Source organism: Festucalex cinctus, chromosome 21 (genome assembly GCF_051991245.1).
Source record: "Festucalex cinctus isolate MCC-2025b chromosome 21, RoL_Fcin_1.0, whole genome shotgun sequence".
NCBI lineage: Eukaryota > Metazoa > Chordata > Actinopteri > Syngnathiformes > Syngnathidae > Festucalex > Festucalex cinctus.
This window is the reverse complement of record NC_135431.1, coordinates 3,819,243-3,843,851: the sequence shown is the minus strand read 5'-3', so window position 1 is coordinate 3,843,851 and position 24,609 is coordinate 3,819,243. Positions and strand designations below refer to the sequence as shown.

General features: G+C 40.0%; 1 protein-coding gene across 2 annotated transcripts in view; it reads right to left on the bottom strand.

Annotated features, from left to right (window-relative positions):
* Positions 1-4,186: 4,186 nt before the first annotated feature.
* LOC144010354 (steroid hormone receptor ERR2-like) overlaps positions 4,187-24,609 on the bottom strand; it is a 91,805-nt gene continuing 71,382 nt past the window's right edge. For both annotated transcript variants that reach the window (XM_077510654.1, XM_077510653.1), the window contains exons 4-8: positions 20,306-20,422; positions 18,733-18,843; positions 17,679-17,840; positions 10,855-11,124; positions 4,187-6,108 (exon numbers count right to left, since the gene is read on the bottom strand). In XM_077510654.1, coding sequence (XP_077366780.1) covers positions 5,864-6,108; positions 10,855-11,124; positions 17,679-17,840; positions 18,733-18,843; positions 20,306-20,422 — 905 coding nt within the window. In that variant the 3' untranslated portion in view covers positions 4,187-5,863. The remainder of the gene's footprint in view (positions 6,109-10,854; positions 11,125-17,678; positions 17,841-18,732; positions 18,844-20,305; positions 20,423-24,609) is intronic.

Here is a 24,609-nt window from a genome sequence, read left to right as displayed (position 1 = left end):
AAAAAAATAATAATAAAGTGCAATTTCTGCAGAAATTGCGTAGGAATGCAGAAAAGCTGAATGCGTAGATTTTAACGCATGTGCTCATATGTGCTTAAATTGAAAGATAAATTATGTGAAAGTTACATTTTTAAATGTAGTTAAATAATAAATGAATAAAAAAATTGAACTGCATTCTGTCTAAGGTGGGATTCGAACCATCGCATCCTGTCAAAGTGTTGTGAAATGTAGTGAAGGATGTTATGCGGAATGCCAGAGTGAACGTGTCATTGAAAATTAAATTTGTGAATATAAAAAAGAAAAGGCGAACTTCTATCTGTCTAAGGTGGGATTTAATCATTTCAGTGAAATTATAATCCATATCCTGATATGATAGTCAGTTGGTATCGAACCATGTACTTGCTGACAACCATTCATTCCTTCCTGCACTCTCTGCGCGCTGCCACTCACTCTTCCCACCTACAGAGGGCGCTCTCTTCACTGTGAAAAGCCAGGCCTGTCCATCACACATCCTGGGAAAAGGCACCCTTACCTGCCCTTGAGCCTCGTAGGAGCGGAAAAAAAGAAAAAGAAAAAAAAAAGAAGTAGATTCAGCATGTATGTAGCGTGGCCGTGGAAGCCATAAATCACAAGCTCCTTCAATTTCCACTGGAGGCATATTGATGGTTCCCTATCTCGTGCGCTCACGTCCAGCTGCTCGCACCGTCCGCGACAAACGCGTAAGCGTGACTGACACTTTACAAGCGATTCTCAGAGGAGCCTCGGGTTGGGCCCGCTGAATAATGTCCGCCGGAGACAAACGGGAGAAACAAGCACGCGACAGCCGGGCTGAACTCCATCTTGAGGTTGCCGCGCGAGCATAGATTTGATTTTTCCCCAACAAGGTGGCAAAGCGAAGAAACCGCGACGGTGTTGACCAAAATGGCTGGCTTCATGTTTTTTTTTTTTTGAGCATGGCTTCTTGACTTTTTTTGTGGGTCTACTCAAAATTGACCACATTTCATGTTCCCAATGGAAACTGGCTTTGGGGGCTGAATTGTTTTTTTAATCTATTGAGTATCTATGAAATTTGGTTTGTTAGGACCCCCATAAAAGACCTAAAATGGCCGACTTCCTGTATGGTTTCTAACATGACATCTTGAGACTTTTTTTGTGGTTCTACTCAAGAGAGGCAAACCTCCCAAATTTCACGTTCTCAGTGGAAACTGGCTTTGGGGGCAGAATTTTTGAATCTAATGAGTATCTATGCTTGAAATTTGGTTTGTTAAAATCCCTGAGAATGACCTAAAATGGCCGACTTCCTGTGTCGTTTCTGACCCGACTTCTTGAGACTTTTTGTGGGTCTACTCAAAATGGACTTGTCTACCAAATTTCATGTCCGCAACGGAAACTGGCTTTGGGGGCTGAATTTTTGAATCTATTGAGTATCTATGCTTGAAATTTGGTTTGTTAAAATCCCTGAGAATGACCTAAAATGGCCGACTTCCTGTACTGTTTCTGTCATGACTTCTTGAGACTTTTTTGTGGGTCTACTCAAAATCGACTTTTCTACCAAATTTGATGTTCGCAATGGAAACTGGTTTTGGGGGCTGAATTTTTTAATCTATTGAGTATCTATGCTTGACATTTGGTTTGCAATGCCCCCCCCCCCCCCCATAAACGACTTAAAATGGCCGAGTCCTTGTATCGTTTCTGACATGACTTCTTTAAATTTTGTTTGTGGGTCTACTCAAGATAGACGAGCCTCCTAAATTTCATATTCTCAGTGGAAAGTGGCTTTCGGGGCAGAATTTTGAAATCAGTTTTGAGTCTCCTTGAGATTTTGGCGTTCATTCTATCACATAGGCAGGCACGCGCAATTTCGTGTCAATTGGTGAAACTGATTTTGGAAGCTATTTTTTTTTTAAAACTTTCCAACTGATGCATTTTCAAGATAAGTGAGAATGATTATTCACCGATATGCGGCAGTCTCATTTATTTTCAGGCCTCTGTTTAAAGACGCGTCAGCTCCATGTTTGATTTTATTTTGGAGGCAACGGGCATGGCTTGTGGTAGGCTGATTAAACACAGAGCCAAACGTCCCCCCCACCGCCCATATTGGCTCAAGTTGAAAGGCGGGTAAGTGAAATGACTTCCACAGGATTGCACCAGTGTGTCAGATGCGCATTCAGCCGGCAACAAGGTCAAGCGGGACGGCTGCCGAGACGACCAAGCGGCCGGCCGGTCTGGACCGCTGGATGCCGTTACACCCCAAAGGCGCTGGCTGGCTGGCTGGCTACCACGCACGCACACAAACACGGATGGATGCGTGCAAATGGTTGTGTTTAAATAGGTTTACAATCTGCTTAACTCATTTGCTCCCAAAAACGTATAAATACGTTCTATTTTAAATATTACCATGCTCCCAAAGTTGTATTTATACGTTTTGGCTTTGATGCAGCCTCTAAACTGAAGAGAATGCTTGAAGCAATGGTAGTTATTACAAAAGCGGCCAGCAGACGGCAGCAGAGTATAAGAGATCAAAATGCTCTTTTCCCCATAGTTTTAAACAGATTTGTAAATAATGATGAAACTTAACCATATTTTAATGCTAATTGATGCAAAATGGAAAAAGAAATATACTTTTTTTTTCCTGATCAAAGAAGAGGCTCTAATCTTTCTTTAGGTAGATTCCATGTTTTTATCGCAATAAGACAATATTCTATGGGCCTTGCAAAATCAGTCAAAATCCAGTAAAATAGCGAAAATGTCCTGGGAGTGAATGAGTTAATATGTGTTTGTTTGAAATATTTTAAATCATTTATAATATGTGAAAAAGATATTTTAAAGCTTAAAGTTCTTAACATTTTTAAATTGGATTTTTTTTTTATGACAGCACTTAAAATGGAGAATGTATTTATTAAAATGTTGTTAAAAATAGAATAAAATAAAATTAAAAACTGCTTTACTGAGCTGACAGTAGTTTGTGAAACTCTTCTTTGGCTGTGTCGGCTTGACTATTATACTGCCCCCGGTGGCCAGGGTAATAAGTGCAATACGATCGAGGGCTATTTTCCTTATTAAAACAAAATTTACATCACAATGCCTACCACATTGCTTGAGAGAGAAACACACACACGCTCACGCACACACCTTCCACCGAGGAGATTCCGCCATGATTTATGCAAATCAGCAAACAGAAGAGAAGCTCGCAAATGAGACCGCCGATACGCTGCTTTCTCCCCTGCGAGGAAACGTACGACTCGGTTCACGTACATTTTTTTTTTTTTTTTTTTTTTTTACAGCAGCCCCCGTGATGTCACTTTATTTCTGTACCAGCCATCCCCAGGGGGACCCGCATGGCCCGCTTCCAACAGCCCCCCGCCCCCCACACCTCCTCCCACCTTGTATCATTTGCAATAAATATCAATGGAGGGACGCAAACAATGTAAAAGCTGAAAATGTCAACACTATATTACACATGAGGTGGCACAACTCAACAGCACGGTGTCCTAGCGGTGAACACGTCTGCCTCACAGTTCTGAGTTTCCGGGTTCAAATCCCAAATATGATTTTGATTTATTTCCGTCATCGTCTCTTCCACACCGTGTCGGCGAGAAAATTCATTGCGCTAATAAACAAGGCAAAGCCAACCCTCGTGCCAGGTTACACTTTCCCAACTGACGTACGGCAAAAAAAAAAAAAGCGCTCTTAAAAAATAAACAAATAAAAAGCTGCTGCTTCTTCGCCATCCAATTAATTCTAATTGTCGCCCGCGCCGGAATCCTCAATCGCAACGGAGCAATTCAAGTCCACCTCGGGGACAGCGCGGCGAGGACGTTTTATCTCGCTTGGTGGGGCAAAGGCCTTTTTGTGTAAACCTGAGCAAAGGCAATTTCACGGGTTGTCTCGAATTGTCGTGTAAGCGAGCGATCAAGTGGGGCTACGTCAGGACACGCCCAGCAAATTTCCTGTTGCCAACATATACTAGCTGAACTTTGGAATCTGGTTAAATGTACTGTAATCCCTTTAAATTTTGTTGCTTTATCTTGAAATTACCTGTGGAAAGTGACACCTATGGACAAAAACAAACAAAAACAAAAAACAACTTTAAAAAAGACTTAATGGCCAAAGCTGAAGAGAAAGTCGGCCATTTTGGACTGAGCCATGCTAATGATCTGTAAACAAAAATGTGATCTGGACATCATAACACTCGAAGCGTGTTTATTGCAGAGCTAGCAGGTCACATTAACAGGGTGTCAGTAGTTCGGATAGGGAAAAAAAAAAACGATTGTGATGCTACATTTGAACCCCCAACAATCACGTTTGGGGGGCTCGCGGGCCGAGGGTCTCACATTAAACATTATTGCACATTTATGATTCCTCCCCCCATCACACGCCGCCGCCAGATCAAGTTGCAAAACTTTATGTGACACACCATATCACAGCACCATTTCCGCTTATTTGATTCAACCTTATGCCAAAAGTGACGGAATTATTATTTTTCTACAAAATTCTACACACAACACCCCACAGTGACATTTTTGTTTTCTAATTTATTAAACTAATACAATTACACTCACTCAAACTATTTTGTTGTAGAGTGAAGCTTTCACCATTAAAGAACACACGTCACTTTTTTTTTTTTATAGTATGTCTGGTCCTGCGACTTATACTCGGGTGCGATCTGTGAATATTAAAATTAGATCTCGACTGGCAGCCAAAGTCGTCTTTCTTTTTGGTGGTTGGCGAATACTTTTGGTGCATCGCCGACAGTGGCCAGAAGGTGGCGGTAATGCAGCAGAAGCACCCGCCAACCGCCAAAAACAAGTAGAAGAAATGGAAAATGAAGATGAAGAAGAAATGGAAGAAGAAAAAGAAGAAGGGAAGAAATCGGGGTGTGTGACATATCGTTAGTTTAGCATGCGGCTTCCTTATGCTACAAGAAGGGTTTACAACAACAAAATAAAACTAGACTAAGTGCAATTTCTGGAGAAATTGCGTGGGAATGCTGAAAGCACATTGAGAGATAAATTATGAAATTATAATCTGGTTACTGGACAATGGCCTTTACCAACTGTGCCACCAAGCATTATCAGACACCTGGTAATGATGATAAGTTATATATATGGAAGTGGACGTGGAAAGTGATACTTGGAAAACGTTCAATGAATGTCCCATTGAAGATGAATGGAGAAAAGTTGATATTTAATGTTAAATTGTGTGAATACTGTATGCTTTAGCATTCCCACAATAAAATGAAAAACTTTTCCGTAGTTCAAAGTGGAAGTTCAAGTTTTGTCCACCTATTTTATTTTATTTTTTAACTATCGTCAGTATACTTCAAGTGTGATTAGCTTTGCGACCGCCGTCCGTATGGGGTGCCGTGCGTAGAATTTGAAAGTGTGGGAAAAATGATTGATTTCATTTTTGGAATAAGGCTAAAACAGTGAACGCTTTCCGGATGAATCCGTCCCACCTCAGCGCCATTCCCACAAGACAAGTATTGTACAGTAGAGTATGTCGACTATCGCTGAGATTAGAAAATAGAAGAGCAAAGTAATGATAAGTAAAAGTAGCTACGGAAAGTTTGTCGGACATTTTAAATTGACATTTGTGGGTGTGTGGGGATTATATCTGAAAAATCCACAGAAGCGTCAGATGATCATTTAAACGGCAACGGGCTTGTGGTTATAACAAGACCTCACTTGCGTCATTTCTGTACATTTTATATACATATCATAATAATAATAATAATAATAATAATTCCGCCTCATGTTCACTGTCCAAGCTTCCCGGGTTGGCACAATAATACATCTGGATCGATTCACAAACGCGCCGTCGCAGCTGTCCGTCAAAACGGCCTAGGCCCCGCCCCCCGCCGTCAAGCCTTGGCCTCCAGCATCTCCAGGAAGAGTTTGTGCATGGGCACCTTGCCCTCCATCTTGATGCTGTAGAAGTGCTGCACGGCCTTGGTGGCCGTCTGCCGCAGGAGGGGCAGCGTCATCAGCAGCTTGCCCGCCCGCCGCGGGTCCTCCGGGTGCTGGCAGGCCTCCAAGTCCTGCAGGGCCTCGTGGAGGGAGTCCTGCAGCCGCTGCACGGCCTCCACGTTCTCTATGTGCATGGAGTCTGGGGGGTGGGGGGGGCCGAATGTGTGGGAGGGTGGATGGATGGCGGGGGGTGGCAGAGGGACACATTCCAAGTTACGCTACTACTGGAAGAGCTTCAGCGCGTCGCTAAACCTATTTCATGCTACGCTAGCAGGCTACGTGCGGCGTACGCCTTTTGCAATGATTGCGATTGTGAAGATTTGTACCCGCTTGGACTTGTTAGCGGCGAACGGTGCTCCTTAAATAAATGCCTGCGCGTTGACGGGCTGGTCCCGAGGGAGAGCAGCGGGGGGGAAAAAAAAATTACAGCGGGACAAGTTACAAGATTCATTTCTATTACTAATATGGATCACATCCAGTCCCGAGTGTTTGCTAATGAATTCAGCAGCCTTGTTAGGCTTTGCGTCAGCTGAGTGATGGCCTCCATTTCCTTGGGGACGACCGGCTGGCCCCCTTACATGGAAACCAGTCAAGGTAGAAGAAGAAGAATTTCTATTTCCTGTTTGCCGGTTTTTAGCTTTTTCATTTCTAGCAGTTATTATTATTATTTTTTTGGAGGGAGGAAACGTTGCCTCCCCTTAGTTCAATGGGTGTCCAAATTTGTTTTTTACATACAGAAAAATAGAAAGATGCAACAGAATTTAAAAAAATTTTTTTTTTTTATGTTTTTGGGTGTTTGAGTATATATATTTTTTTATTTTACTGTTTTTCTGAAATATTTTTTTTTCTGTTTTACTGAATATTTTTATGTGTACGTTTAAAAAAAAATTCCGAAAAACATAAAAAAAAATTACTCCGAAAAACTATTATTAAATTATTAATTATTTAAAAATAATAATAAAAATAAAAAAAATAAAAAAATAAAAACAGAAAAAATTCCAAAAAACTATTTTTATTTATTTTTTTCCCAAAAAACAGAGGACCATCTTCTGTTTTTCAGAGTAATTTTTTGGGGACCTCTGAACTCCAAGTGACTTGTTCCAGAAATTGTTTCAATAAACCTTTTGTTTCAAAAATTCAGAAAAACAGAACAAAAATTACTCAAAAAAACAAAGCTCCCCAAAAAAATTTGTCAGAAAAACAGTTTTTTGTTTTTTTCCCCCAAGTGAATTCAATACGCTTTCGTACCAGTTAACTCAAGACGCCACTGTATAAAATTTGGATTCAGTTTCGTCTTTCGCGCTACAGCTTACGACAACACTTACCAGACGCTAAAGGCAAACGCGGAACAAAAAGACGTGATTGGATTAAAAACAGCATAAAAACAGTAAATGAGGCAGGAAACAAGCCAAGAAAAAGAAGGAAGGTACGAGGCTAATTATGCTCCAAACTGACTGATGAAGTCTCTTTTTTACCAGTCGCGCCTTCTCTTCTCTTCTGTGTAAATTGCGTTGCTATCTTGGGAAATTAACTGGGCTATGTGGACCGCACATGTGTCGCCGCGCTCTTCGGCGAAACCTTCATGTTAATGCTCATCTGATCCCGCGTTGCCGGCGTGCGGGTGCGTGCGCGCGCGAGCGCGTCGAGGGGCGGAATACAAAGCTAACTTTGAAGAAACAATTTCCGAGTAATCCGTCAGCGGCCTGCCGTCGATCCCGTCGATACGCCGCTAATTGCAAAATCAATGGCTGCGAATTTGCACAGCTGTCGCGCACGCACGCACACACACACAAGGGGGACCCCCCGCGAACGCCCACCCGAAAGCCCCGGAGCTTACGGCGGCCCGCGTTCAAACGAGCCGCCGCTGCCCCTCCTGAACTCTGGCTTCCTCTCTCACACGTCTCCCGTTCCCATACGCCACAACAAATAGGAACGGGTCAAATGCTAACCGTTGCTATGCTAACATATGGAACGATATCAAGTTCCCGGGGAATTAAAGTTGCTGAGGCAGATCGATAAGGGATTTACATATCAAGCGCTGTCATCAGTGCTTTTACAAAAATGCTAACAGTTGCTGGGCTAGCATATAGCCTAGCAAGATAGCAGAGAAGTAAATGTGCCATTTCACACTTATAAGGATCTTACATCTCACACTGTCGCCAGGGATTCTTTCTAAGGAGAGTTCAACATGTGCTAACATGCTAACAGTAGAAAAACAGACAGGAATGGGTCAAATGCTAACCGTTGCTATGCTAACATGTGGAACGATATCAAGTTCCCGGGGAATTAAAGTTGCTGAGCCAGATCGATAAGGGATTTACATATAAAGCGCTGTCATCAGTGCTTTTCCAAAAATGCTAACAGTTGCTGGGCTAGCATATAGCCTAGCAAGATAGAGTAGTAAATGTGCCATTTCATACTCATAAGGATCTTACATCTCACACTGTCGCCAGGGACTCTTTCTAATGAGAGTTGAACATGTGCTAACAAGCTAACAGTAGAAAAACAAACGGGAATGGGTCAAATGCTAACCGTTGCTATGCTAACATGTTGAACGATATCAAATTCCCGGGGAACTAAGGTTGCTGAGGCAGATCGATAAGGGATTTACAAACCAAGCCCTGTCATCAGTGCTTTTACAAAAATGCTAGCATATAGCCTAGCAAGACAGAGTAGTAAATGTGCCATTTCATACTCAATAGGATCTTACCTCTCACACTGTCGCCAGGGATTCCTTCTAATGAGAGTTCAACATGTGCTAACATGCTAACAGTAGAAAAACAAACAGGAATGGGTCAAATGCTAACTGTTGCTATGCTAACATGTGGAAAGATATCAAGCTCTCGGGTAACTAAAGTTGCTGTGCTTTTCCAAAACTGCTCACAGTTGCTGGGCTAGCATATAGCAAGATAGCAGAGTAGTAAATGTACCATTTTAGGATCGTACGTCTCACACTGTAGTAGTCAGGGACGCTTTCTAATGAGAAGTCAACACATGCTAACATGCTAACAGTAGAAAAACGACAATCTAACCTAATTTCGGATTTTGCTATGCTAACGTTCAGGCGTAGAAAGCACGGTTATGATTTTACGTCTTGCCTTGTCAATTTGATAAAGCAAAAGAAAACTCCTCAAATGTAAACATGCTCACAGATGCTACGCTAAAATGTATCAAGATAGCAACCCGAGTCGAAAAATCGCTGAGACCGATTGTCATCGCGGCAGTAAAAAAAAAAAAAAAGCTGCGTGCTCAGCAGTTTTTTTTTTCCGTGTGTTTGTCAGTCAGGCGGGAAGAAAAGAGCGCGGCGGCGTCACAATCGATCGGTCGCCACGCCGAGTGAAAAGCAAAGCGTCGATACGAGCAGCGGCAGCGGCGTCTCGCCATTCTGCTCCACTTAACGCATTTTATTGACAGCCCCTGTTTTCCTAATGAAACGCTAAATATATCGGGGCGGGCCTGTGACAGCTCCTGCGATGGAGACGGAGGGAAAAGACACGCGGACAGCAGACGTTAAATTAAAATAAAACGAGCTCCCCCCTTCCTTCCCTGTCGACCTTTTTTGTCCCGCCTTATCTCCTCGTTACCCGTCAGCATGGTGACACGAGAGACAATTTGAGTTTGTGTTTCTTTCGTTGCCTTAATTGGACGCCAACTTGCTGCTGATTTGAAGAGCGATTGCATACGATTGCGTCCGCTGTCAGCTAAACGATCACCTGCGGTCAAAATTAAGAGTGCGATTCATTTGTGTTCATATGATTAATGCGATAATATTTTGTGATCAATTACTTAACGCTTTAACTTTGACAGCACTAGTATCAAAGTTCCTCAATCGATTCGATTTACATGCAAGAATTTAGTTCGATTCGATTTAAAATTTTTCCCAATTCGATTCGACTCTGATATTAATTATGGAACATCAATTCTTCTAAAATAACAAGGACATGTTAAAACCCGAGTTAAGTAGTAAGCAGGAAGTGTTTTTAAATGATTTATCAATATTTTTTCAGAATTCTAATTCAATAATCGTACATATAAACTACAAAAATTCTGAGTTGTCAACAGTGCAAAGAGTCAGATCTTTCATAAATGTAAGAAAATACTTTAAATTCACGTAAACAGCAAATTTAAAAAAAATCGTAAGATAAAAAAAAAGAAAAAAAAAAGGCCTTTAAAATTCTATTTTGCTGTTAATTTATGGGGAAATAAGACATTAGAATAATGGATTCATGGTTTTATGAATCAATATCACGGTCGAAAAGGAAAATCGATTCGATAATGATTATTCGATTTTTTTAAGCCAAGCCCTAATATTTTGTTTACATTCATGATTGATACGGCAGTTAAACTCTGCAGGGGTACCTAATCAAATGGCCTTAACTGCCAAAATGACCTTAACTGTCTTTTTTTTTTTTTTTTTTTTCTTCCTTGATGAAAGAAGAACGTCTACTCTGTGGAATGCGTAATGGAAATGCTAACGAAATTACAATTATTGCTTATTTGCTATTTAGTGACAAGACAACTCAACGCTAATTGCGCAATACCACACAAGAGAGATTATTGATGTTGTCAATGATTTAGTTCCTGGTTTTGTTGTTGTTTTTCTAAGTACGAGCCGATATTTGCAAATGTCTCGTTTTGATTGAACACAAAAGATCAGCAGTCTGCTTTCATCGAGGACCACAGAAATTGGAAAAAAAAAAGATCTTTAGGGGCTTAAATAAAATGTAATCAGTTCAAAAATTGCTCTCAACGATTACTCGATATTTAAAATGGCCTTTGAATAATTTGATCATTAGCTGACAATCAATTTTGATGAGCCAATCTTGGCAGAGGATAAAGAATCTACGCCTGCGCGGCTTCGAAGCCGAGCAAAGCGCCGACTGACCCGAGTTGGCGAGCGCGATGGCCTTGAGCGTGACGAACTCCTCCTTGTCCACGCGCAGCTTCTTGAAGCGCCGCACCAGCGGCAGGATGGCCACGTGCAGGTCCAGCAGGCCCGAGCGCCGGGCCTGCTCCTCGTCCACCGCGTAGTCCTCGGCGTAGACGATCTCCTCGTCGCAGGCCAGCGAGCGGAACACGATGCTCAGCACCAGGATCTCCATCCAGGCGCTCTGCAGCAGGCTCATCTGGTCGGCCAGCGACAGGCTGGAGAAGCCTGGCGGGGAAGACCGCAAACGAAATGCGTTAAAACGGTACGTTCGCATTCCCAGACCAAAGTTGGCGAAACGGTTTGAGGGAATAAAAAAAAAGCAAAAAAAAAAAAAAAAGCACCTGAACCTCCACAATAGCCTTCACTCCCGCATGGTGAACAGGAGGCTGATTGGATGTCTGTCACTTAACTCATTCACTCCCAGCCATTTTCATGTACTATTGCTATAAAAACATGGAACCTACCAAAAGAAAAATGTGTCTCTTCTTTCATCAGGGGAAAAAAAAAAAAGCAAAAAAAGTACGGTATATTTTTTACCAGTTTTTATGTTTTGGAGCAATTAGCTAAGTTTCATCATTATTCACAAACCTGTTGAAAACAAGAGCTTGTTGCAACATGGACCTGGTTGATCTCTTATACTTTGCTGTCATTTTTTTTTTTTTTTTTTATTTTTTTGTGGTAATAACTAACATCGCTTTAAGCGACCACTTCAGGTCAGAAACTGCATCGAAGCCTTCATACAAAAACTCTAGCAAACAAAAACCTAAAAAACGTATAAATACGTTTTTGGGAGTGAATGAGTTAAATAGGGCGGCGAACGAGACGCTTCTTATCAAGCAAATAGAGAAACGGGGCTAAGGAGAAGTGTGTGGGGGGGTGTCGTTGGGGAGGGGTTGTGGGGGGGGGTCGTCATTGATTAGCAGATTGTAATCAGTCCACCAAATGCGAAAGGGCCATCGATCCCAGCCTCACATCTGACAGACAGACAGCTGATGGAGGACATCCGCGACACGATTAGTTGAGTTGGGTGACTGGGGAGGGGGTCGATGCGAGTACTGTACCGCAGGCCGTGTCAGGAATTCAACACTTGAGCCCCGAAAGACAGTTTTGTGCGGGGAGGAAACAAAAGGCTTAGCGAGTATTTAGTGCAATCGCACGTAATCGATGCGCGCTAATGCCGAACCGCAAAGTCGTTCGCACAAAAACGTTGCAGCTGAAAAGAGTATTTAGTTAAACAGTTAAAACAACAAAAAAAAAGAAAAAAAAAGGGACCAAAACTTGAAAATTTAATTTTGGGTCTGCTTATTGAAAATCCGATAAAAAGCATATGTCTATAAATACTTTAAGAAAAAAAGACAGAAAAAAAAAAATCAAGAAAAAAATATTTAAAAATAATTTTTAAAAAAAGTACAATTGATTTTTTTCTTGATTTATTGCAATAAAAATACCAAAAATGTCCAATGAATAGCAACTATCTCAGAATTTTATCATTTTGAAAACAAAGAAAAGTTATATACAGTAGATAAATGAACAAAAAAACATGCAATTGAGTTTTTAACCACACACAAAATAGTTAAAAAAAATAAAATAAAAATCTTTTTTTTTGGCTAATAAACTACATATTGTTGCTATCCAATAAAAAAAAAAGCTTGCAAGCATGTCTCCATTTTTCATTTTTTTTCTATCCGAAATGTGTAACTATGTTTTTTATGTATTTTGGATCCAAAACAACAACCAAGTATTTTTATAGATGTCATTACAACATTATTTAATACCAAAACTGGCTGGTACGTGCAAGTTATTTTGTTTTTATTGACAAAATATAAACTGGGAATTATTTGTTTTTGCTTGCTTCCAAAAACTGTCCACATTTGTTCCCCATTTTTATCAGGAAAAAAAAACAAAAAAAAAACATGCAACCTGTGGAATTTTGCTTTCCACTGTGCACATCATGTATCTGCAAAAAAATTCAGATTTTCCCTTTCATTTTTATCAAAAAATACAAAGAAAATGTGTTTGTTTCAGAAAAAAATAGTAAAATGTCCAAATTTATATACATGCTTTTCCATGCACAGCAAATAAAAATAGCTTTGTTGACATTATATCATCATTAAAAAAAAAAAAAGAAATATAAACAATACACAGTAAATCCATTTTTTTTTTTTTACAAATTTTGCAAAATAATATAAAAAATGTTCTTTCATGATTCAGATAAAAAATAAAAAAACAAACTTTTTTTTTCTTTCAACAATTTGACGAAAGTATTAAAAAAATGTGAGGTGTCCTCGCTCATCTTTTATTTTTGCACGCTTCCTATTTCCTTTGCACTCAGTTTACTCGAGCGACAGAATGCCCGCCTCCCCGGGGGGCGGGGTCGAGGGGGGAGTCGTCTGCTGGCCCTCCCCTGACTCGGAGGTGCGTCGCCCGGAGGTGGTCAAGTCAAGTGTTGCGCAGAAGCGCATCATGATGGAATATCAATATTTGGTGTCCTGCTAACTTGAGCGAACGTGACGCGCGATCGAACCCGACACGTGCGCGCGCGCCGCACGCACCCTCACCTCACCCTTTGGACTGACATCTTTCTTTTTTTTATGTGTGTGGCGTTTTGCAGGTTACAGTTGAAAGTAGGAAGTCAATAATTCAAATAAAAATATATAAATACCATCGAAAAAAAATACAAAATTTAAACCATTTTTGGAGTTGTTCTCCAGGTATAATTTTTTAAGTAGTTTAACCATATTTTCGACACATAACTCATTAAAAATATGTAAAAAGTATGTCAAAATATATATTTATTTATTTTTGTTTTACAAATAAAAAATTTAAACCCTTTTTTAAATAGCTTAACCATATTTTCGACACATAAAATTTAAAAATATGTAAAAAAAGTACGTCAAAATATTTATTTTATTTTTGTTTTACAAATAAATGTAAGCAATTTTTTGAGTTGTTCTGCAGGTATAATTTTAAAAATAGTTTAACCCTATTTTCGACACATAAAATTTAAAAATATGTAAAAAAGTACGTCAAAATATTTATTTATTTTATTTTTGTTTTACAAATAAATTTAAACAATTTTTTGAGTTGTTCTGCAGGTATAATTTTTAAAATAGTTAAACCATATTTTCGACACATAAAACATTAAAAACATGTTAAAAGTATGTCAAAATATATATTTATTTATTTTTGTTTCACAACTAAAAAATTCAAACCATTTTTTTAGTTGCTCTACAGGTATAATTTTTAAAATAGTTTAACTATATTTTAGACACATACATTAAAAATATGTCAAAAGTATGTAAAACAATTGTGTATATATATATATATATATATATATATATATATATATATATATATATATATTTATTTTTATTTTTTTTCTACAAAATGTAAGCAATTTTAGCTATTAGTATATATTCAAAATTATTCAATAATAACATTCTGATCAATTAAACTAGCCATAAAAAATTCAAGATGTTCATTTATCATATACACAGTAAAAAAAAAAAAAATTCTATTTAATTCTTTTTTTTTTTTTTTTTAAATCAAAATGATAATTAGCAGCACCTTACAGCGAGGCGTTCAAGTGCCAAATCTGTTTTTTCCTGGATTTCAAATAGCAGCAATTTTTTTCCCCCCATTTTTGAAGTATTTAAAGAGCACGAATAACATACAAATATCATTTTAGAAAAACGTGCAAAGTATCGAAAATGATTCGGAAAATGTCTGAAAACGAAAACATTTTGATGCCCGCCGTAGGAGTCATTTTGGTCAAACGTTCCGAGTGGATTTTGTGCGATCCCGTTGCAGGCGGCGCAGGAATCCAAATGGGATGAGTAATTGAACGTCCATCGGGCACAATGAAGTCAGCGGCGAGTGGAAAGCAGACAGCGGTTGACTCTCGATTCATTTGCTATCATTACAGGCCTCCTAAGAGCCCTAATGGGCCTAATAAAAAGACAGAGGCAATAATGAGACCAGAGGGCCCCCGGGGGTGGGGGGGGTGGGAGGGGCCCCCGAGTCGAGGGAAACGCCGACGGCAGACACACAAAGACACTCACATTCAAAGAGCAATCCTTTCAATATCCATTTCACATTTTTTTTGTGTGCTTCAAATACGCAAACTTTCACGTTGTGAAAAAGATGCACGAAAGGACTTCTCCATTAAGGCGGCTAATGACTCGGATTAGCTGATGGGAAGGCGCCATTTGCTGCCGTAAACGGCGCTTAAACTACTGGGACCCCCTTTTGTCTTCATCGCTACTTGGCGACCGCTTGTGCACCCGATGGAGGACCAAAACTGTCAAAATTAAAAATAAATAAATGAATAAATAAAGAAATAAATAAATAAATGACTAAAAGTGAAAATAAAAATGGATATATAAAAATATAATTAGAAAATTATATCCCCCCAAAAAATATATAAATGGTCATGAAAAGAGCAAAAAATATATACATACATAAATGAATACATTTGTATTTAATTATTTCATTTTTTTAATTGTTTTTATTTTCACTTTTATTTATTTATTTATTTATTTAGTCAGTTATTTATTTATTTAGTAATATATTTATTGAGTCATTTATTTATTTTTATTTTTGGCAGTTTTGGGCCGTACTGTCAAGTGGAAATGTGATTCAAATGAGGGGGCGGTCCTAAGCGTGTCTTGGGTTGCACTCATTGGTCGAGTGAGCAGCTCGTCGGCTTGCATTGCAATTGGAGAGCTCCAGCAATGAATTTTGGAGCCAAGTTTCAAATATTATTCACCGTTTCAAGTTTTAGTGATGCTTTTGGGGGCGTGGCCAAAACGGCCTCGTATGCAGAAGCCGCCCCTCCTCCACTATGTACACGAACGACTTTCCCATCAGTGTTTAATTAGCGCAGTTATCCCGAAAACGCATCTTCCTTTCGCAAAGAATGCGTGCGTGGCTGCTTTAGAGTGCCTCGTTGTTGGCTGCGAGTGTGTGTACGTCACACAGGTAAAGGCAGGAGGGCGAGAAGGGGGAAATAATTTTTTTTTTTTTTAAATCAACTTGACAAGGCAGTGTGTTGACTTCATCTTTGCACCAGCGTCGCCACTTTAGAGTGCCTCATTGTTGGCCACGAGTGTGTGTATATGTCACACAAGTGGGAGGGTGAAGAGGGGGCAAGTAAAAAATACTGTAAATAAACAAAAAAAAAAACAATTTGACAAGCAGTGTGATGATTTTGGCTTCGCAGCAGGGTGCCCACTTTAGAGTGCCTCGTTGTTGTGTCCCGATGACACTTGACAACACATTTCCTGTTTTTTAATTTTTTTTTTGGTAGTTCATCACCCTTGGGACGTTTTGGACTGGGCCCGACGGACAAAATCAATTGAATTAATGACGGTTTGATTGTAATCGTAATTCCTTTTAATTCGCCCTACATGAAAAGCACAAACTGTACATTAGGTTCCTAATCAGCTGATTATTCCCGAACGTGGCCATTGATCAGATCAATGAGCGCCATCTGCCGCGACTCGATCGAACGCTGTCTTACTTAACAAGTCGCGGCGAAGTCGACCCCGCCCGCCGGCGTTTGGGCCAATCGCGCGACTCGCCGCCGTTCCCCAAATAAATCAATTTCACCGCGGGCCCTCGTGTAGTCCGCTTAAGCAAGAAAGAGGATTGCTTTCCTGAAGTCTGCCATTGCAAACGCAACGTGGCCAAACATACGCACCGCGACCCACGACCACATACTGTTCTGTATTGATTCCATTTTCGAAATATGGGACTGGATTTTCCCTGATAATAATCATCCCCTCACTGTGTGTGTGTGTGTGAACAGCAGTCTATAAATGACCTCAGAATTCTTCTGTTGTGTGACAATATACGGTACAAATAAAATATCTCTAACTCGGCTTTGAAAACGACGGGTAGTGAATTTAAAGAACAGCACGTTTGCCAAATAATGATCCCACATTATTGATGTTCACAGTAGAGACTATAATGTGGTTATTAGCTAGTTTTATTAACATTTTGAGACATCCTGCTTGTCAAATAGTGAGCCTGCATTTTACCATGATGGCGCCGATATTATAATGCATTTACAAATTGGTTATTAACTGATTCACTGAAGCAACCCCCTTCTCTCCCGGCTGTTTGATTTGGACTGATTTTGCAAGGCCCACAGAATATTGTGTTCTATTGCTATAAAAACATGGAACCGACCCATAGAAAGATTAGAGTGTCTTCTTTCATCAGGAAAAAAAAGTATTTTTCTATCTGTTTCCGTTTTGCAGCAATTAGCTAAGTTTCATCATTATTCTCAAATCTGTTTAGAACTGTGGGGAAAAGAGTTTGTTGCAACATGGCCCTGGTTGATCTCTTATACTCTGCTGCTACCTGCTGGCCGTTTGTGTAATAACTACCATCGATTCAATCATTCTCTGCAGTTCAGAGGGTGCGACAAAGCCTTCTTTTTTGCTAGAGTCTAACATTAAAAAAAGAACAGAAAAACGTATAAATACGTCTTTGAGAGAACAAACATTTCAAATGGACGGCAAAGCGGAGCTAATGGAAACTTAAACACGGAAATGTGACATCGTAAAGTCGAAATGACGTACGACGTAACTCGATGACTCGCTGTAAAGTGTTCATTAATTACCCGAAAAGGATCAGACAGACATAAAATCCAAGTAAAGTGTGAAATCAACTCAGGGGAACTCCTCCAAAGTTGGTCCCAAAATGGATCCCGAGAAGCAGCCTCACGTTTATCTCGCTGGCAAATAGCGTCAAGACGATCGCGTCCGTCGTACCTGGGATATGTTTGGCCCAGCCAATGATGACCACGAGCTCGCGATCGGCCAGGTCGCACAACGTCGTCAGGGCCTTGATGTCGCCGTCGGGCATGCTGGGGTCGGGCATGGCGTAGATTTTCTCGGGCTCCACCACCAACAGATGCGACACGATCTTCGTCACTGAGGACGAGAGACGACGGACCAATAAAAATGGGCGTAGAGACTCAAAATTGTAGTGGTGTTCCCTTGGCTGTATCACAAGTCATCATTCACGATTCGTACGCTAATATCGTTAGCCTGTCTATGACGTTTTGCATTATAGGTTAGCATTACGCTATCAGACTCTCCTTATTGTCATGTTTTGGTTTGGGTTTGGGTTGATTTTGTCCTCCTGTTTCTTTTGAGTTCTTGTCATGATCTGTGTTATGTTGTCCTTGTGGGCTTCCCCCGTCTCGTCAAACCTGAGTATGTCCACCTGTGTTTGCCTACCCCTCCCGTGTCAACCAATCAGCACCCTCTGCCACTTGTGTCTTGCCCAGCTCTATCTCGTTGTGTCAATTAGTCTCTTGTCTCCCCTCTGTCTGCATAGATTCATTGTCATTTTTCTTCAAGTCATGCTGCCGGTTCTGTTCCACGCCTTATCTCGGTTTACCCATTTGGACTTTGTGCTTTGGTTTCTTCATTTGTAGCTCATTTTTGCCTCCCAACTTTTTTTTTTTTTTGACTGCATTCTTTTTGCCTCCTCGCCCTGCTTCCCTGCATTTTGGGTCCACCACAGAGGATGCTGATTGGTTGACACAGGATGGATAGGCAAACACAGGGGGACATACTCTGGTTTGACGAGACGCAAGGACAACATAACACAGATCACGACAAGAACTCAAAAGAAACAGGACGAGAAAAATCAAACCAAACCAAACCAAAATCAAACCTGAGCCATGACAAAAGTAACAAAAACCACCCAAACCAGGACACTTATATGGTCTGTTTGTATCGTATATTTTCACCAACCTGTGATTAACACGGGCTAAGCATAAACAAAAAAATCGAATCAAATCAGTTTCAAACTCACAAGGCTTTTTGGCCGGCGGCGGGATGGTGAGGCCGAGGTAGCCGCCGTTCTCCGCGTCCATTCGCCGTTTGTATTTCTGACGACCCCCTCTCACCCTGTCCAAGCGGACACCTGCGGAAAAACAAAACAAAAACAGTTTCAAAATGGTCGACCAAGTCTAGAAATGAAAGATGGCGGCGGTTTTGTCGCGGGAGCAAACAGACTTTTAAAACGCGAATCGAGTCGTGCGAGATTTTCCCAGAAAGTCGTCCAAATTCCTTTTTCGAATTCCCCCGGAACACGAAAATGGAAGGCGATTAGGATGCTCTGTCAATTTCCTGACACCGACTATCCACTAACCTAATTACGCGGCGTGCCCGCGGGGGAGCTCCTTGTTCCCAGCAAACACCGCTGACATCATTTTATGCCTGGCAGATTGAAGCTAAATCCAGCCACCCCCCCGCCAACCTCCCACTCCGAACACGCCGTTGGCTGCAATCGCACGCCTTAAAAGTGATCAATACGGCTGGCAAATTGACTTCTTGTTCTTTCGAACCTGCGTGGATTTAATCAGGCGGCCAGCGCAGGCGTTGACGTCCTTTCGCAGCAGTTTCGAAAAAGTCAAGTACAAATGTTGACTGCATGCCGTCTTGGGTTGAAGGGAAGAGCGTCTCTCGTTGCCGTGGCGACCGACAAACTCCTTATTTGGAGGGTCTGGAATGACCGGCCAGGACAATGTGAATGTTCCGCGTTTAGCGTGTTAGCCTGCTACGGCAAGAAATAAATACAATAAAAAAAAAAAACTGACAAGTTCTGTTAGCAATTAGCATGTTAGACAGTAAAACGGTCACACAATCTTTATGTTATGTGCACTTGAGCCTATTGGCTTTCATGGCTAAATATAATCCGGCTACGTGATTTTCAAGACAAAGCTCTGTTAGCATTTAGCATCTTTGGCCAAAAGGTTTTAGCTTGTTTGCCGAAACGATTGCATCATAATTACGCCAGTTTTAATTCTCATTCCAACAGAAGTTGAAATTTGCCGAATAAGCCAATCAGATTTCAAATTCATCCTCACAATTGGCCCTCGATGAGATGAACATTTTTCTGTCGTCTGATTGGCTGGTCAGAGCAAAACCTCGTTTGACCCGCTATAAACTATAAATAGGTCAAGTCAAGTCAAGTCAAGTCGGCATAACTGGTGTAGGATGTATTTTATGCAAATGTGGTACATTTATTCGATAAATGTTGATTATGAACCGTTCCAGATGATATAATGTTTTTGTTTTTTTTATCGCATTGAAAGTTTCTCAAAAAAATTGAGTACGTATCCTGCCATCTCACAGTGTGACGAACCAGGAAGTAGCTTGCTAACCAACGTTGGTATTGACAAATTGTTTTGCCCCAAGAGCACAAAAACAAGACTGTCCTATTAAGTTGACCATCAACCAGGAAGTGGCTCCGCTAGCGTACAAAAACAAACAAAGCGACCTTTGCAATCGTAACATTTTTTCGCAAATTGCGCCGCGACATACGTTGACATGACAAAGTTGCGTTTGGGAACGTCCGACATGGCGACGGTCGCTCGCCTCACCTTCTTTCAACATGCCCACTTTGAGACACTTCATGAAGCGACACGCTTGGCACGACTTGCGTCTCCGTTTGGTGATCTCGCACTCGTTGGTGGCCGGGCAGCTGTACTCGATGTTGCCTGCAAAATCAACCAAAAAATTAGAGAGTTACTATTATTCCTACTAGCAAATTTTTTTGTAGAACAAAAGAGTCATTTGGCAGAAAAATGTTGAAAAATTTGTATATTTGTCTAAATTAAGGAATTTACCATCCATGGATGTGTTTATTCGTGAAAAGTTAATATTTTGTCCAGAATGAATTTAATAAATTCATATTTTTTCATGTACAATGAATACCTTTAAAAAGTAATTTTTCTACTTACTGTCGACTGATGATGACATCACCTGTGCTGAGGAAGTAGGTAATGACCAATCATGGCTCACCTGTTTTCTGAGTTTGGTCAGTAAACTGAGCCATGATTGGTCGGGGGGGGGGGGGGGCTTTGTCCCTAACCCCCGCAAACTGGCGACTGTGATGCAAAATGTCCGACTTTTAACTCATTCACTGCCATTGACGGAAAAAGACGTCAAATGATACATTTTTGCTGGGCTGGCAGTGAATGTGTGAAGCAAAGGTGACCGCGTGGTGAAGGAGAAGCGTCTTTCGCGGCACTTTGACGGGCCCCCACCCCCCCGTTGTGATTCACCGACAAATTGGCTTCATTAAGGCGACGAGGCTCGCCGACAAACCCCCCCCCTTTTTTTGGGCCCATCCCACTTTTCTCCTTTCCCCCGGAGGATGATGGGAGCGTCGCCCTCCCGGCAACCGACGCGAGGACTTTCTTTCCACGTGCGCGTTTCGCCGTCGACGTATCAAACGGACGATGTTTTTAAATTCAAGCGTCGGGTAAACATTCTCTTTGTTGGATCATTAAGCGCTAAAACCGGCAGAATCCGAGGACGAGTCGCGCAAGCATCCAAATCCCTCGACTGAATGTTTACACGATGTCCCGTGAGCCGCGAGGATGTATTAATGGGAGCTAAAAACAGCAAAGCAGGTGTTGGCGGTTGAAGGAGCTGCCAAAAAAACACCCCCCCCCCCCTTATTGAAGGAGAAGGTGCCAACATTTGTCAGGATGGCCGGCACGGAGGGGGCCAGCGGGGTCACATGATCCGAGAGCACGGCAGGATTTTTTGGCACAAACTGGCGATCGGCTGCTTGACTGCCTGACAAAGTACAAATAAAGTTTTACGCGCGATTATTCACAATCCAGCAGCAAGAACTCCTGCCGGATAAATTGTACTTTTAACTTGAGTATTTTTGTAATTTTTTATTTATTTATTTATTTTTGTTGTCATGGTCACAGGAGCTATGAAAATCAGTTAGCTACTAACAAATTGCATCACTGACTTGAGGGGGGGGAAAAAACAATGTAAATTTATGCAAATTAATCTAAAATATGACTTATTGTTGTCAAAGAAGAAGAATGAATGTTCAGTCCAGTTTTTGCACATGATATACTTTTGTAACAATAAGAAATGATGTACAGTTTGTGCATATGAATGTAAAACTATGACTTAGCAATGTTAATTGATTTTATGCCCAATAAATTTTCGACTAGAGAAGAGTGTAAAGAAGTATATTTCATACTCCGTCCAGTTTTTGTACATGATATAGTATTGTACCAGTAATAAATAATGTACAGTTAATTGTTCATTTATTTTGTGCTCTATGAATAAATATTTGACTAAAAAAGAAGAGCGAAAACAAGAAGTTTTTCTGAGAAAAAAAATATGTAATTCTAATTAAACAATTATTTATAGTCAAAAAAATTAAATGCAAAAATTCAAAAATGAATAAAATACAGAATAAAAAAAGTATTTCAATCTCAGCCTAGATTTTGTATATATAGTTTTCTAAGTATAATAAACAATCTAAAGTTTGCAATCATAAATGTTAAAATATGACTTTTATAATTGTCAGTAATTTATTTTGTGCCCAATAAATATTTATAAATAGTTTTGGTAAGAATAATAATAAATGATTTGAAATGAAGTTTGCACAAATTAATGTGAAAGTATGATTTTTATAGTTAATTTATTTTGTGCCCCAATAAATATTTAAATATTTATAAATAGTTTTGTAATAATAATAATAAAAAATTATTAACGTTTGCGCAAATTAATGTGAAAGTATGACTTTTATCGTTAATTTATTTTGTGCCCCAATAAATATTCAACTAAAGACGAAGAGTGAAAACAGGAAATATTTCAAGCTCAGTCCAGTTTTTGTATACAAACATTATTTTAACAAAAAAGATCAATTAAAAATATGACTTTTATCATTGTTAAATTAATCTCGTGTCGCATATTCCCGCACTTTAATCTCATTTCCGCCGTTTTTCAGCCTGCTTGAGCTGACGTACGGTTGAAGATGTCCATCGGTTTGGAAAAGGGAGGTCACATTGCCTCAATCATTTTGTGCTTATCAAACAAAACATTTTCATCTCTGTGTGTGCGTGCACTTTTAAAAAGCAGCATCGTCTTGTGGTCGCATCCTCTTTTAGTTAATCATCTCTGAACGTCCACTTTTATTTCCTCAGAGGACATTTCAAGCGCGGGCTTATTTATTTATTTCTTTCCCCTCCAAATGTTGATATATTATTATGCCATGCTATTATCCATGCACGCGCTCGTCCCCACTCAGGCCGGACCTCTCCTTGTCCCCCTTTTGCTTTAGCGAGGTGCCCCCCCCAACTCCGCCCCCCCCACCTGCCCTACTCCAATCCCTGATTAGCATTCCATTAAAGCGCCGTCTCCTTTACAGTGAATGACCAGCGTCCCCTTTTCTTTATTTAGAGGACACCCCCCCCCCCGCCCCCACCCCAACTTCTGACAACACCAATGGTCCTAATTGGACCCCGTCCCTTCCAAAAGAGACCCCCACCCCCAACTCCACCGGCTTCTTAATTACAGTCACCTAACACTGATTGTTATTGACCGAGTGTCCCGCAGCTGGGGACGAATGGCGGACACGTCGGGTCCATTTCGGGGGGGTGGGTGGGGGGGTAGGGGGTGCGTCCTTCCTCAAAGGCGACGACGAGGACGGCGAAGAGGACGACGAAGGTGCGCAGGGCGAGCGACACAAAGTCACACGCCGCATCCCTTTGACTGTTTACTCTCTTGAAACCATCCAATATGGCTTCCAGCATATCCTACGACCAAATATGGCCAATTTCCTACTTTTGGTCGTTTTCATGCGCAAAAAGTTTTGAAAACAGCTTGCGGACAACTTGATTAACTGTCTGACAAATGTTGTTAAACTCCGCCCCCTTCTCTCACTCTGCAGGAGCAGTGCAGTATTATGTCACCTCGAGATTTTTATTTATTTATTTATTTATTTATTTATTTATTTATATATATATTTTTTTTATAATGAGTGAAAAGATACGTTTGAGTGAGCGTGTTTTATTCAACATGTATTCCCATAATGCTTCAGTGCAGCATAAACCGGTCAGCCACAAAGGCAAATGTGTGCAGATTCATTTTTGCTTATTAAACTGTTCCGACAGCTGTTTATTTTATTCATTGCATCACTCATGAGAGAGAGAAAAAAAAAAGAAAAAAAAGTTTGGAATGTGATGTAACTCCTTTGCTTTACTTTTTGTCTGTTTTCGGCGTGAGCGCAGACTGATCAATTAGTAAATTAAAGATGTTTTTATTATATTAAATTAGAGATTGAACAAGACTGGGGTCGTTGTAATTTTATGAGACTAAAGTAGTAATATTACAAGAGATGAACCTTCATATTACAATAAAAAGTTGCAATTTTATGAAAATAAAATTGTACAATCATAAAAAAAGTAGTAATTTTATGAAAAAAAAGGTAATTTACAAGAAAAAATTAGAAGAAAAAGTAATTTTATGAAAACGGTTTATATTACAAGAAAATACATTTTAGATTTGTTTTACTAAAATTGTGAATGGAATAAAATATAATTATTAGAGAATTATAAGAAAATTTGTATGACAAGAAAACGAGTTAATATTATGAAAATAAAATTGTAGTACTTGAAGAAAAAAAACTGTCATTTTATGAAAGTTAATATTACAAGAAAATAAATTGTATATTTTTCTTAAATAAAATTGTAAATGAAAAAATGTAACTATTAGAGAATTACAAGAAAAAAAGTTAGTTATGAAAATAAAATTTAGAATTAGAAGGAAAAAAAAGCTGTAATTTTATGAGAAAAAAAATCTAAATTTATGTTGGAAGAAAAAGTTGTCATTTTTTGAAAACAGTTAATATTACAAGGAAACGTTTTGA